A 14,660-nucleotide genomic window follows, 5' to 3' on the forward strand; every position below is an offset into this window, starting at 1 on the left:
TCAGATTCCAGTGTCTAATTCAAATCCAACACCCAAACTTTCATGGCTATCAAAAATCCATCCACAAGAGAGCTGTTTCGTTTAGTAAGCTCACAGCTGTAGGCAAGCTGAGTGCTTACTGTAGAGTTTCCAAGCAGATGTCTGGGTTTTTTGGAGGGCTCCAGGCATGCCAAGATGCTCACTCCCTAACCTTCATGGTGCCATGCAGTGCTGGAGTGGCCAGGGCCACTGACCTGCCTCCTTTGGCACTGAGCAATCTCTTCCTACTCCTTTTAGTCTATAGTGCTATCAAAATGCTATATAATCATTTTCAATGTGTGCTATAGTGAAAAAAAGTTGGAAAGTACTAACTTGCCTTCAAACATATCTGTTTTAGGAAATCAATCAACATTATCCAACTCAAAAAGCCTCTGGAAGGCCACTTCTTCCCCACACCAACAGGGACCTAGATTCCTAATTTTCCTTCAGTGCAATTAATCTGTAAACTGTGAAATTTCCATATAATGCGCTGAAAATAATAATATTTTGTGGAGGAACTTAAAACAGGCAAAAATTCCAAGTGAGACTCGGGGATTGCTTCTAGCTATCCTTATTTAGTAGATCTGATTAGGTTCCTGCTATAAGTCAGTGATATGTGACTGATACTGGGATTATACCTAACACAGACAGACCTGTTCCCTGTTCGCTTCAAGCTTCCAGTCTGCTGGAAACACAAATCAAAAAGAGCAATTATAACTTGGTGAAATAAGTATCCAGACCAGGATGGGGAGAAGTAGAGAGGCTGGCATGAGGCAGAGGGGCTTCCTGCCAGAGGAGTCATCCAAGACAAGGTGGGAAGAACAAGCTGAGCAAGACAGTGGGGCTGGGTGAGCTGTGGGTGGATGGGAGATGGGAGGGAATGAGGTGGGGAAAGATGACATTGTAGGCAAAGGGAAGACCATCTGCTAAGCCCCAGAGGCACTGTCACTTGGGAACTGGAAGAAGTCCAATACTGTTGGAATGCACAGCATGAATTCAAAGGGGAGAGTAATACAAGGTAGAAAAGACTGAAGAATAATGGAGGTGGACAAGATGGAGGTTGGATGTACAATCTAGCAGCTACAATATCCCAACAGGAAAGAGAAAAAGAAAAGTGGGGATAGGAGCTTAAAAACTATTCTTAAAATCAGGAGAGAGAAAGTGGGCAGAAAGTTAGCTTGTTCAGATGCACTATAATAATTTCATATTATAACAGAGAATTCCTGAAGGCACACATATAATTTACACACATAAAAGACCTTTCCTTAAAACTGCATATCAAAAGCCACAATGCCATTTAACCTGGAGGAAATTATTTTCAGGGTTTATTTGATAAATTAATAACCATTAGATATTTTAGATTGGATTTTTACATAGTAACTTTTCTCCACACTATCCCTATATATAAATTTATATTCTAAAAAATAGAATGCATTCACCATAGCAACAGTTCCATGTCAACTCCTACTCAAGTCAGAAAAAAACCGTATGTAAAAGAAATGAATATTCTAGAATATTCTAAGGTGCCTACAAGGAAAATAAACCATTCCATTTATTTTGTAAAGATTTAAGTATAAAAGTTCAATGTTTCTTTGAAACATCCTTGTAATTAGAAGGCTATTTTCGTTCTTCACATCCTATTTATTAAACAGTATAATACACTGTTTAAAAGAAAGCAGAGAGGAGGATAGAAAAAGAAAAAAGAGAAGTCTCTCTTTAAGTCTTTAGCCCACTTATTAATAGGGTGGTTGTTTCTTTGAGGATCTGTTGTTGGGGGATTTAAGTTTCTAAGTATATTTTAGATATGAGACCCTTGTCCACTGTATGGCTAGTGAAGACCTTCTCTCAATCCATGAGCTTTCTATTGATCTTGCTTGCTATGTCCGTTGCCATGCAGAAGCTCTGCCGTTTCATGCTGGATCAAGATTTTATGCCTCCTTCAGAAAAAATGACACTGCCCCATTAGTTAGAAAATGGAAAGACTTTGAAAAAATTATATTAAGTGAAGTAAGCCAGACCCAAAGTAACATAGGTCCCATGGTTTCCCTTATGTGCAATAACTAGTATATGTCTAGGACAAGCAGAAGAGGTCAAAAGCTATGTACATATGACCATATAACCTGATGCTAAGTGAAATGAACCCCAAGATAGAAACACAAGAGATTTTATCTTTCTTGTTCTTCTTTTTAATGTACTTATAATGTACTGTGTGATTTTTTTTTGTTTCTTTGTATGTTGTCACTGTATTTAATTCCAGTGTCCTGAATTTTGTATATATATTTTTCTAATTTGGGAGGGGAAGGGAAATAACAAAATGCTGAAATAAGGATATAGGATGACCTATTGTAATAATGAGATGTACAAAACACTATGTTGAAAACAATCTTTATAACTTGGACAGCTGGGAGGAGGAGTTGGGGAGGAAAGGGATGGTGGAGGAAAAACAAAGGAGGGGATAACAATGCTCAATAGGAAATGGACTCATTACCTTGCTCATGTAACTGTAACCCCTCTGTACAGTATCTTTACAATAAAAAATATATGTTTAAAAAAGAATAAACTTGGTCATATGGAACCAAAAAAATTTTTGTTCAAAATTTAAATACTTTCGTAGACAAAAAGAAAAAGAAACAACAAAAGAAATCAATGCCAAGGATAATATGCTTGGGATCAAGTTGATGGGCATGAGAATCAGAAACAGGAAATTATTTTTAAGTGACTTATAACTTAATTTAAGCCAAGCTATGAAATACTAGAACTGTATTAATGTCTCAAAAAAAAGCTACATCTACTGGCATTATGGGAACTGAAAAAGAACTTCTTATGCTCAAATAGGCTTCTTTGAAAAATAATAACAGGATTAGTACCTATTAACTTGTTTAATAAATTAATATGAAAATTTTATAATAAAAATTAACACACTCATAGACACTGGGCCTGGGGTTACTATGGTCTAAATGTTGTATTCCCCCAAAAGTCACACTGAAATTCTAAGTTCCCTGGCAGTAGTATTAAATGGTGTGGCCTTGTGACATGACTTGGCCATTACAGTCTGAGGGAGACGTCTCATCTTGTCCCATGTCAGGCCACAGTGAGAAAGTATCATTCATAAAGCACAAACAGGCTCCCATCAGCCAAAGCAAACTTGATTTTGGACTTTTCAGCCTCTAAAACTATGGCCAATATATTTCTGTTGTTTATAAGGCATTGAGTCTAATGGCACTTGGTTACAGCCTGAACAGGCCAAGATATGGATTATGTACTACCCAAAAGTCACTGTATCAAATGGAGTATGAACATGGATGGAAATCAAAGCTTTTTTCATTTCACTCACCACTCTCACAGCCAGACACATCTGCCAGGCCACACATCTGTCATCCTTATTCACTGCCCAGGATGGAAAACTATTACAGTCCCAAATCCTGATGCTCTGGTCTACTCTCCAACTGCTCTGGCACATCTCAGTCCTCAGAAACATCCCCTAACACATCTACTTTCTAACCACTTTGTTACACTTTGCCTTCATGCACTAAAATAAAAACCTGATAGTCTGCTACCTCCCTGCAGTCCTCTCACTGAAGGATGTGCTTTCTGCCACATTCTGCCCTATGTGCCTCAGGGTTCAGAAGTTGTTCCTAGCTTCCTTGGGGCCTTACCACCTCTGCTCACCCACAATGCAGGGGTCTACAAACCGCATGTCTCCAGACTTCATTCCTTGACATTCCTGGATCACTACCATCTTCTACCACAAGTTATCTTACATGATCTCAACATTTCCATGAATGACTCTCCTAAATTTCTTTTTTTAAGATACTCTTTTATTGTAAAAATACTGTACAGAGGGGTTATAGTTACATGAGCAAGGTAATGAGTACATTTCCTAGCAAGCATTGCTGCCTCCTTCTTTGTTTTTCCCCTACATCCCTTCCCTCCCACCTCCACAACTACACTCCTCCCTCCACCCCCACCCCCACCTAAATTGTAAAGTTCGTTTTTCAACATAGTGTTTTGTACATCTCATTGTTACAATGGGTCAACCTGTATCCCTATTTAAGCATTTTGGTTTTTTCCCCTCCCCTCCCCAAATTAGAGAATTGTATATACAAGATGCAGGGCACCGACATCAAATACAGTGAAAACGGGTTTTATCGTGGGGGTGGGACATACAAAGAAACGAAAAAAAATCACATGGTACATTATAAATATGTTAAACTTTGTTTCTTGATCTCATTTGCCAAGATGTTCTTCTCCCCTTTTGCTACCCACATTTCATGGCCATACTTAAGATCTTGTAATTAACCAGAATACCACCACCTCTGAAATCTCAAGGCAGGTGTTTCTTTCTCTGATTCAATCTCTCTCAACTACTGAACCCCCATCCTCACATTATTTTATGTTACATTGACAAAAACTCACTCCTCCGTGAAAACTCTAGTCAGGCTTGTTCTGCTCCCTCTTTTTAACTAGGATTCAGCTACCACCTATGAAAACACTAGACTCTGATCAAAAATTATTTCATCCATAATTTATGGAGGAAATCTAAACCCTAGCCTAGTTTCTAAAAGCTTAAGGCCCACTTACTGTGCCTGCCTGAGAAAACTCTGTTAATAGTAATGTTCGTTTCAGCCAAAGCTTGGTGATAGACAGATAGACCTCTGAAGCCCTTCTTATAGTAATTACTTCAGAAAGCTTACAATTATAAATCCTTTGTCTGCCCCTTTGGCATGTAAATTTTCTATCATCCCAATTAACAGAGAGCCAAATCAGTGAAATGTATTAACACTAGTTAATGAACTCAGAATGGTTTTCATAGTAAATAATGTCATCTATCAGCCCATCCCCTCTCCCTGAATCCTCAATCTCTTTCTAAAACACCTGGTCATCTCTCCTAAGTCAATCAAGTTCAGTTCATTCTGGTTTCTTTTTCTGTATTATAGTAGGATTGTTGTAACATAACATCTATCCTTGCTATTTACTATCTGACTCTATTTGGGCTTTGACAATGTAACTTTATGTAACACATATACCCTGCCACAAGTTCACTTTTTTCCTCAGCTTCAATCACTTGTTAATATTCTTGGGAAATGAATGTGAATTTCTTAATGTAGTATATGAGGGCATTGGCCTCCTCCTCATCTCTGAACATTTCTTTTCACTATGTATTATCTTATTCAACGTCTTCACCCTGCTTTGTCTTCCCTCAGCAGGCTGGCATACTTGTTCCACTTCCCTTCCTAGATTGACTTTAATAACCTCACCCTAGAAAACTTGCCTCGATGCTCCCCCATTGGATTAACCTGCTACCTGCTCCTAGAACACCCTGATTTTCAAGATTCTGACTCATACACAGCTATGTAAGGGCAAGGAACCAATCTGTCTTGTTTATTACCTTATTCTCACCTCATCATCTGAGGTATATGTTAAAAGAATGAGGATGTCGGACCATCAGTGTCCTACAGAATTCCAGTTCATATGATAAAAATTCTCATTACCAAAATCAGTGGAAACATCTCCAATTCTTTCACAGAGCATTTGAAAATGTAGAACAAGAATCTGCAGAACCATGGGATGACTCCAAACTCATTGGCATATTTGAGTATTTATGAGTGTAAAGAACTTTTTTGACTAAGATAATCCCCTTTAATGGAAAAAAATCTTTCCATTTATAGATAATTTTTCACTGGAAATTGTACTAATTCCATAGTGGTGGTAAATCCAAACTATACCCAGGATCAGTCTATATATAGCCAAAGTCATAACCTGGATAAGGTTGGGTATCAGTGTTATATCTTTTACTTATATTTTAGCATAATGTGATACATACTGATAAATTTGTATTATTGGGAACGTATTGATCCTGTTCTCCGAGTAGCACATCAATCACAGGATGCCTTCCATTTTTTATGATGATTTTCTTTTCTTCTTGTAGAGTTGGCCTGCAAAACGAATTATATCAATTTATGGCATGGAAATAGTTTCTAAAAATTCTTTAAGATAGCATGAAAAAGTTCCATATCTAGACAATAAGAGAGATGACAAGACCTTAAACATAAATATTAAGAGCCCATCGCAGAGCTGGGCTGTGGTTCACAGTGGTTCATATCTACTGTAGCTACTCAGGAGGCTGACAGCTGAGAATCATGGTTTGAAGTCAACCTGGACAGCCAAAGGCCAGGAATGGAGGTATGGCTCAAGTGGTAAAGTGCCAGCCATGGATGTGAAAGCTGAGCAAGAGCACAAGTCCTTGAGTTCAAGCCCCACTGCTGGCGCACACATACACACACTCTCGCGTGCACATACGCATACACACACACAAGAATTTGAGTATGAAAGATAAATTTTAACCATAAATCAGTAACTAGATTACTGAATAACAGTGCGCTGAAGTACAATGGTCACAGAATCTTACGATGGCTCCACTAGTGAAGCCTATCTACTTTTTTTATTTGTTTTGCTTTTGTAGCACTGAGTTTTGAACTCAGAGCCTTGAGCTTATTAGTCAAGGTATTTGACCACTTACTTGAGCCACATCTCCAGCAACTATCTATCTTTCTAAGACCCTTTTGTCTATTGTCTAAGATCAAATAATATGTACATCAGAAAAGACTGTTTTGTGCTTATTTCTACTTAAATTATTTTTATCAATAAGAATAAAAGGAAATTAAGTAAAATTATTTCCAGATTTAATTATTACCTTAATTGAAATATTATATGTTGGATTTGAAGACAGAATGGTCTCAAAATTTTATATTCTGTTCATTGGAAATCTTTTATTTTTATTTTAACTCTTTCACTTTTTGCACACAAAAATTAGCATTTGCCTTTCTGTTCATTCTGTCTTACTAGTTTTTACCTACAGCTTTATCTATTTCCCCAAACCCCCTGAGGCTGCCCTTCTCTACTTCTTCCCCAGAGATGAACAGATCAGATTTCAGCCTCCCATTCCCAACATTCCATGTATTTATATTCACCTGCATGTCACACTGCATGTGATTTCTGTTAAAAACAGGGTCATACGGTCATCTATCAATCCACAACCACTACTTGGATAGTTTATTCAAGTCACCAGTATGTATGAAAAAAAGACTTTGCCATTTACCATCTGGTTCTAATGGACTCTAATATTTTAGCATTCGTTTTACAAATAAGTTTACACAAGTTAGACTGAAAACAAATTTAAGTCATAATTTGTTTTTTTAAATTAAAAATTGCTGAGGATCAAACACAAGCCTTGCTTGTGTTGGACAAGTGTAAGTCTACTGAGACACAGCCTCAGCCCACAAAAAAACATAACAGAGGGGTGAATTTGTTCACATTATAGTGTGGACATCTGTGGAATTCTCACACCAAAACCTCTTATACAATTAATTCAATTTAAAAAAGAATTTAAGCATGGTGATTCTCTATTCCAACACACTATGCATTATCTGCCTATGAGCTGTCAAGCATGTGTCAGCATTATTCCTTTATAAATCCTAAATTCCACATTAGGATATGTCTAATAGATTATAGTTCATTAGTTCTGATTTTTCTCATACTTCCATCAAAAATTACAAGACTTTTTGGAGGACTTTTGAAAACAGCTTAAAGCTCATTATTTTCTTCAAAACAGGAGAGCTATAGTCTTTGCTCCACAGCATTTCATGTTTAGATTCATAAGCACCGATTCAAATAATCAAATTATTCTGTTTCTACATCGTGTGTTCTTTTAGTCTCCTGCCTGGTCTACCTACCAACTTTATCAACTAAATTTTTGTGAATAAATCTAAAAAATTATCACATCTTTTTAGAAAAACAGTAAAATCCAAGTTCTTGTCACCAAATATTAAACAATAAATGGTTCCTATAGAATGACTAACTGCATGAGAATAACACTTTACCTTTTGTCCTGTGTATATCTTATTTATGCCTCAATTCTTGACACAATATTGCCTGCTATATTGTCATCTGAGCCCTCCTTATCTCAAGGTTTGTTTATACAAGGCAATCCGCCGTCACCCTGAGCACTCAGGACACTGCTGTCTTCTCTTTACAGTCATCTTCCTATTAATCAAGTAGCTCTGATATGCTACTGTCAATTGTTTTCTCTTTGCCATCAATAAAAACTAGGAAATTCTGAATTCTCAGTTATACTCAATGAAAGTTAGAAAGGGACTACCACCATGGCCCTTGTACTTTTCTACGAGACCTTCTTCAAAGATGTCTCAGCATTCTGGGCAACACAGAAGGAAAATAAAAGGTGATTGATTATTTTTTCTGCCATTTTGTATCATCACTCTCCACTGTTCTTGTTATAGTTTTACATTACAGTTGAAAAACCTAATTTAAAAAAAAACCTGATTGGGCCTGGGAAGGTGGCTCAGTGGTAGAGTGCTTGCCTGGTATGCCTGAGGCCCTGGGTTCGATTCCCCAGCACCACAGAAGCAAAAAGAAAAAAGCCGGAAGTGGTGCTGTGGCTCAAGGGGTAGAGCGCTAGCCTTGAGCTGAAGAGCTGAGGGACAGCGCCCAGGCCCAGAGTTCAGGCCCCATGACCGGACCCCCCCCCCCCCAAAAAAAAACAACTTGATAAACCTGAAATAATTCCTAAAATTATTAAGTAGTAAACTTCAAGACTCTGGAAAAGGATCACTAAAGATCCTCAAGTCTATTTCAGATTAAGAAAATGGGTTTCATTCTCTTTTTAAAAAAATAACAAAAGCAGTAAACTTATCCTTTAAGCAACAGATCTTCAAGAAAATGAAATTTGGTCACTCAAATGAGCTTGATGGTATAGCACAGATTAGGGATTATTTCTTGTCAAATTTCTGACTTTTTTTTTTTTTTTTTTTTTTTTTTTGTGGTGGTGGTGGTGGTGGGGCCTGAACTCTGGGCCTGAGCACTGTCCCTCAGCTCTTCAGCTCAAGGCTAGTGCTCTACCACTTTAGCCATAGCACCACTTCTAGCTTTTTTCTGCTTATATGGTACTGAGGAATTGAACCCAGGGCCTCATGAATGCAAGGCAAGCACTCTACCACTGAGCCAACTTCTCAGCCAGAAATTTCTGACATTCTTTTGAGCCTGCTGCAGGAATGAGTTAATGATTCTCCACTGAGTATTGAGAGTGTTCAAACTTCCATTGTTCTAATTAGTACTACAATAAACAACTAAACATGTCTGGGTGTGGTCCAAATCTTCCTAATTTTCCTGAAGTAGATTTTCTGTCTCAAGGTATATACTTTTTTATTTTGACAGATAAGCAACTATACCAATTTACCTTTACAATAACATAATATGAAAGTTGACTTGTGCCTTCTTTTTTTAAAATTTGGTGTTGTTGGAGTTTATATTCAGTGCCCTTAACTCACTAAACAGGTACTTACTCTATTGCTTGTGCCACACTTCCAGCCCTTTTTTTCTTTTTTCTTTTTTTTTTTTTTTTTTTTTTTTTTGCTGTGGGTAGCTTTGACACAGGATCTTGCTTTTTTGTACAGGCCAGCCTGAACTAAAATTGTCCTATCAATACTTTACATCACTCCTGGAATGGTATGGGTGTATAATTCCCTCTCCAGCTTTTTCTGATATGATGGAATCATATAAATGTTCTTCCTGGGCTAGGCTTGAACCTTGATCCTCCTGATCCCTGCCTTCTGGGAAGCTAGAATTACTGATATGAGCCAGAAGTGCCTTTATCTTTTATTATTTTTTATTTTTTTTAAAAATGTGCTAGACAAATGATGCTGTCTGTTTTAATATGCTCTCATTAATTATTAAGACTGGGCATCTTTTCACCCATTTCTTGGCCATTTCTTGTATTCTTTTTCAGAACACCCCATCAACCACCATTAAATCCTTTGACCCAGAACTCTGACATATAAACACACCACAGAACTTACAACACTAAATACTACTTTCCTAAATACTTAAATTCATTTTTCAAAGAAAGAGCCTAAAGTATTTCCTCAGTAAAGAATTTAAAATTATCCAGACAGAAGAACATGTAAAAATAGCAAGGACATTAATATTTTCAGATTACAGAGCATAATTCTTTTTTTGGGGGGGGGTCCGGTAGTGGGGCTTGAACTCTGGGCCTGGGCACTGTCCCTCAGCTCTTCAGCTCAAGGCTAGCGCTCTACCACTGGAGCCACAGAGCCACTTCCGGCTTTTTTCTTTTTGCTTATGTGGTGCTGAGGAATCAAACCCAGGGCCTCAGGCATGCAAGGCAAGCACTCTACCACTTGAGCCACCTTCCCAGCCCCAGAGCATAATTCTTAAGGCAGGATTTTCTTTCTTTTTCGATTATCTTCTATTTTTATTATTTTGATTGATTTTTTTAAGGCGGGGTCTCCCTATGTAGCAATGGTCATATCAAACTTGTGATTCTCCTGCCTCACCTCCCAAATGCTGGGAGTACAGACATATACCAGCACTCTTGTAAAGAAAAAAAAAAAATTTATCCAAGTGGGTTACAGATTTACTAGAGGAGAAAAGAACTCAAGCATCTATAAAGGCTCTTAATTTTGAAATAAAGTCCTAGGCTCTCTGCACCAAATGAAACCAATATATCATCTTCATGATAGTGACTTTGTTGGAAGATTTTTACTTCAGGATAAGCTTGTGAGTGGTTTGTTCAACTCTGAAGTGCACACTGACTTATTCTGTTGCTATCAAACTTATATAATGGTAAAAACACTCCCTGGTAGAGTCAGAAACAAAGGAAGTTTCAGAGTAGAGATGATATACTAGGACAGACCAGCTATGGAGAGAAGAAAGGGAAAGCATGCAGTTACCCGATGGTGACAGGTAGCTTGATGCTTCCAAGAAAGAGTGAACAGATTGACTGTGTTTTGTATCTGTAAATCTGTGGCTTTCTCTGAACTGCCCCAGAGAAGCAGAAAGTAATCTATATTAGTAAAACAGTATCATAAACAGACTGTAAATTAGAATAGACCTAGAATAAAAACATTTGTCTACAAGTTTAGTTATTATAAATAAAAATACCTTAATAGCATTTAAAGGAAAAGATGACAATTATAAAAATGTAGACGAAGTGTAATAGCTCCAAATGAATTTTAAACCAATATTATGTGTCTGAAATTCACACACATATTTCTTAGATTTCAAGCTTACTTACAAAACTCCCATGTACTGGATTATAATGCCACCACCTACTTAGTTTTTAGAAGAATTAAAATACTAACAATGATTAAATTTAAGTCTTTTTTATTAAAGATAAGGAAGTTTTATAATATCCAGTGCATTCATTCTGATTTTCAGATAAACAAATGTGAAGAATAATAGTTCTATTACTAATTGCTTATTATGAGCCTGACCCTTCTGGAAGTTCAGAGAGCTTACATAACTTTTAAGATCAGTTATTAAACTACCAACTCATCCTGTGGCTTTCTGATATAAAGGTCATGACTTATGGGGAGATTTTACTTGTGCTTATGCCAATCAAGGGGCTTCTTTGTGTACATAAGTGTGGGTATTTATGTATGTGTGTATGTGCATGTGTGTGTACTTATATACTCTATATACTTCAAGAGGCCAAAAGAGCAAGAAGAATACATGACTATAGAATCTAAGACCAAACTTGCTCTCAAAATGTTGTTTTAAATTTGATGAGTCTAGAAATCAATCATATAGTTAGTTGTACTGTGATTAAATGAAGAATATATTTTTACTCTTCAGACAGACTTTGGTGAAAATATACCTCAAAACAAATTCTTATATTTTTTTAGGAAAGGGACACAAAGGCCCAATACCTATGTGCATCTGATCATATAAAATAATATTTATCAAAAAGTTCTCCAGGAAATAGAAATGAGGTTTTTTTCCTTTGTTGCTGTTTTTGTTTTTGTTTCCTTTTGTCTTGTTTGTTCATTTATCTGTCTTTGGAGGGGTAAGTAAGGTGCAGAAATGGTAGGACAAAGAGTAAACAAATGCAGCAGTGATACCAGACACTATGCTGAAAATGAACTATATAACTTGTGGGGAGAACGAGAGGGAAAACTGGGAGAGAACAAGGGAAGGGGTGGCATTGCTCAAAAGAAAGTGTACTCTTTATCTGACTTATGTAACTGTAATCTCTCAGTACCTTATCTTTACAATAACATTTTTTTTGGGGGGTGGCGGGAGAGAAGGGCAGTCATAGGGCTTGTAATCTGGGCCTGGCGCTGTCCCTGAGCTCTTCGGCTCAAGGCAAGCACTCTAACACTTGAGCCACAGCAACACTTCTGGTTTTTCTGGTGGTTAATTGGAGATAAGAATCTCACAGACTTTCCTGCCCAAGCTGGCTCTGAGCTATGATCCTCAGATCTCAGCCTCCTTAGTAGTGAGGATTACAGGTGTGAGCCACCGACATCCAGCACAATAACCATTTTAAAATGCAATAAAAAAAATTCCTAGAACTTGAAGATTCAATCTTAGCAATGCAAACCTTACTTCTCACATTGCTACATATGAAGACATCTAAGGATACATGACTACTTAGTGACAAAAGATGGGTTAAAAATTTATTATTATATCACATGTAAAGTATGTATGACTGTAAAAGGGATTATCAATATGTAGGCAAGTAGATAAATAGACAGACAGACAGATAGATTACTTCATTGTACATATAGATGTCCATGCACATATGTACATTAAAAAAACCTTACTTGGAAAAAAGTCCAGGAAATGGAAACAAGATGGTTGTTCATTGTTAAAAAATTTATTAAAACAAGCAAGCAAACAACTTTACTTGCTATGAGGGAGCCAACTACATGATCATACAAATGTCCAGCAGCACCTATGGCAGAAGGCCACTTAAGAAGCATCAGGAGAGAGACACCATGTAGAAATTAATTTTTCAATAGGGAGAACTTTATCTAAACACACACTAAGTGCAAAGGCTGTAGCCAATTCTCTGCCTCACTCAAAAACAGACCTCATGAGAGAAAGTTCACTTTACAAGTCTTATACCCCCAGAAAGAAGTCCTACTAACACAACACACACACACACACACACACACACACACACACACACACACACACACACACACACACACACACACACACACACACACACACACACACACACACACACACACACACACACTCTGAAGCTTCTGGGAGGTAGACAATGTGTTCAAAGATTAGAGCTACAATTTAGAGTTAGTTCCATTTCAAACTAACGCCTTTAATGAAAAGAAGAATGAACCATGCTGGAATGCTTAGAAGCTAGTATCATTAAGTGAGTGAGGTGTGGTGGTACTCCTTGTAATCCAGTGCTCAGGAGGATAAAGCAGAAGAACCATGAGTTTGAGGCCAGCCTAAGCTATAGAGTGTGACTCTGTCTCATAATAGTGGAAAAAATTTGGTCTCTCAACAAAAGGAGGGACAGAAAAGATCACAGCAATCTATCCCTTTCCTTCAGTCCTTTGTTATTAAATTTTTGTTAATCAAACTTTTATGATTATAAAGTTAAACATGGAGTGTCTACATTAAAGTTAAAATGAGTGCCTATACTTTACAAAAATGTTACCCATGTAAATTTTAATATGTAACATTTAAAGCCAGGCACTGGGGACTCACACCTGTAATCCTAGCTACTTAAAAAGCTGAGATCTGAGGACTGCAATTCAAAGCCAGACAAGGTAGAAAAGTCCCCATAAGACTCTTGCCTCCAAATAACACTGAAAGTGGCACTGTGGCCCAAAGTCATAGAGCACTAGCCTTGAGCAAAATTGCTCAGGAACAGTGCCCAAGCCCTGAGTTCAAGCCCTATGACCAACAATAAATAAATAAATAAATAAATAAATAAATAAATAAATAAATAAATAAATAAATATTTTAAATAAAATATTTGTTCCAAAAGTCATACTAAACAAAGCTACAGATGTATGACATTCAGCTTTACCATAAGTCTTACATATTTGTAATATTTTATAGTGAAGATACTAAAAGTAAGTGGATTAACATTAACATTTCATCTACAGCAACAATAAAGATGGCAATATAGAAAAACATATTACCTGCAGTAATTGCCTTGCTTTGCAACCTTGGCCAGGGAGAAGATGCAGTCAAGAGTTGCTAGGTGATGTACTGCTTTACACAAAGACTGATAATGTTCACTGAAATTCCTACAGAAACAACAACAACAAAAGGAGAAAGTTCATTTCTGAGACCTATAAAAGTTATCCAATAAAGAATTGCTTTACTAGCTAGTCTAAATACAAACAAAACAAGCAGGCATACATCACAGGTAAGAGAGGAGAGAACAGATTACTGAGGCTTCTTTCTGCTTGGCCTGGGAGAGTTACATGGATCTAAAACAGCAACTACATAAAGATGTCTACCTATTTATACTATATTACCTATATATACTATATTACACTATATTTATTGTACATCTTATCATATTTCAGCTTAAACATTTGAAATGAAAAATCAATTTCCTTCAGCTCCAATAACATTATGATCTACTCAGATGGATCATCTTCCCTAGATGCTCATTATTTACTGCGCAAACCTGGAACACTAGTTTCAACTCCTCTCACACTAAACTGGAAGCTTCTAGAAGGCTAAGCTCATGTCTGTCTAAATCACTTATCTCTTCAGCCCTAATGTCCAGTTCGGATTGCTAACAGAGAAAAGACATTATAATAAATGGTTGTTAA

General features: G+C 37.0%; 1 protein-coding gene across 2 annotated transcripts in view; it reads right to left on the reverse strand.

Annotated features, from left to right (window-relative positions):
• Positions 1–14,660, reverse strand: part of Msh3 (mutS homolog 3) — a 166,715-nt gene that overhangs the window by 51,285 nt on the left and 100,770 nt on the right. For both annotated transcript variants that reach the window (XM_070031172.1, XM_070031171.1), the window contains exons 18-19: positions 14,016–14,123; positions 5,843–5,954 (exon numbers count right to left, since the gene is read on the reverse strand). In XM_070031172.1, the coding sequence (XP_069887273.1) occupies positions 5,843–5,954; positions 14,016–14,123 (220 nt within the window). The remainder of the gene's footprint in view (positions 1–5,842; positions 5,955–14,015; positions 14,124–14,660) is intronic.

The sequence above is a fragment of the Dipodomys merriami genome, unplaced genomic scaffold (genome assembly GCF_024711535.1).
Source record: "Dipodomys merriami isolate MVZ:Mamm:240054 unplaced genomic scaffold, mDipMer1.0.p SCAF_20, whole genome shotgun sequence".
Lineage (NCBI taxonomy): Eukaryota > Metazoa > Chordata > Mammalia > Rodentia > Heteromyidae > Dipodomys > Dipodomys merriami.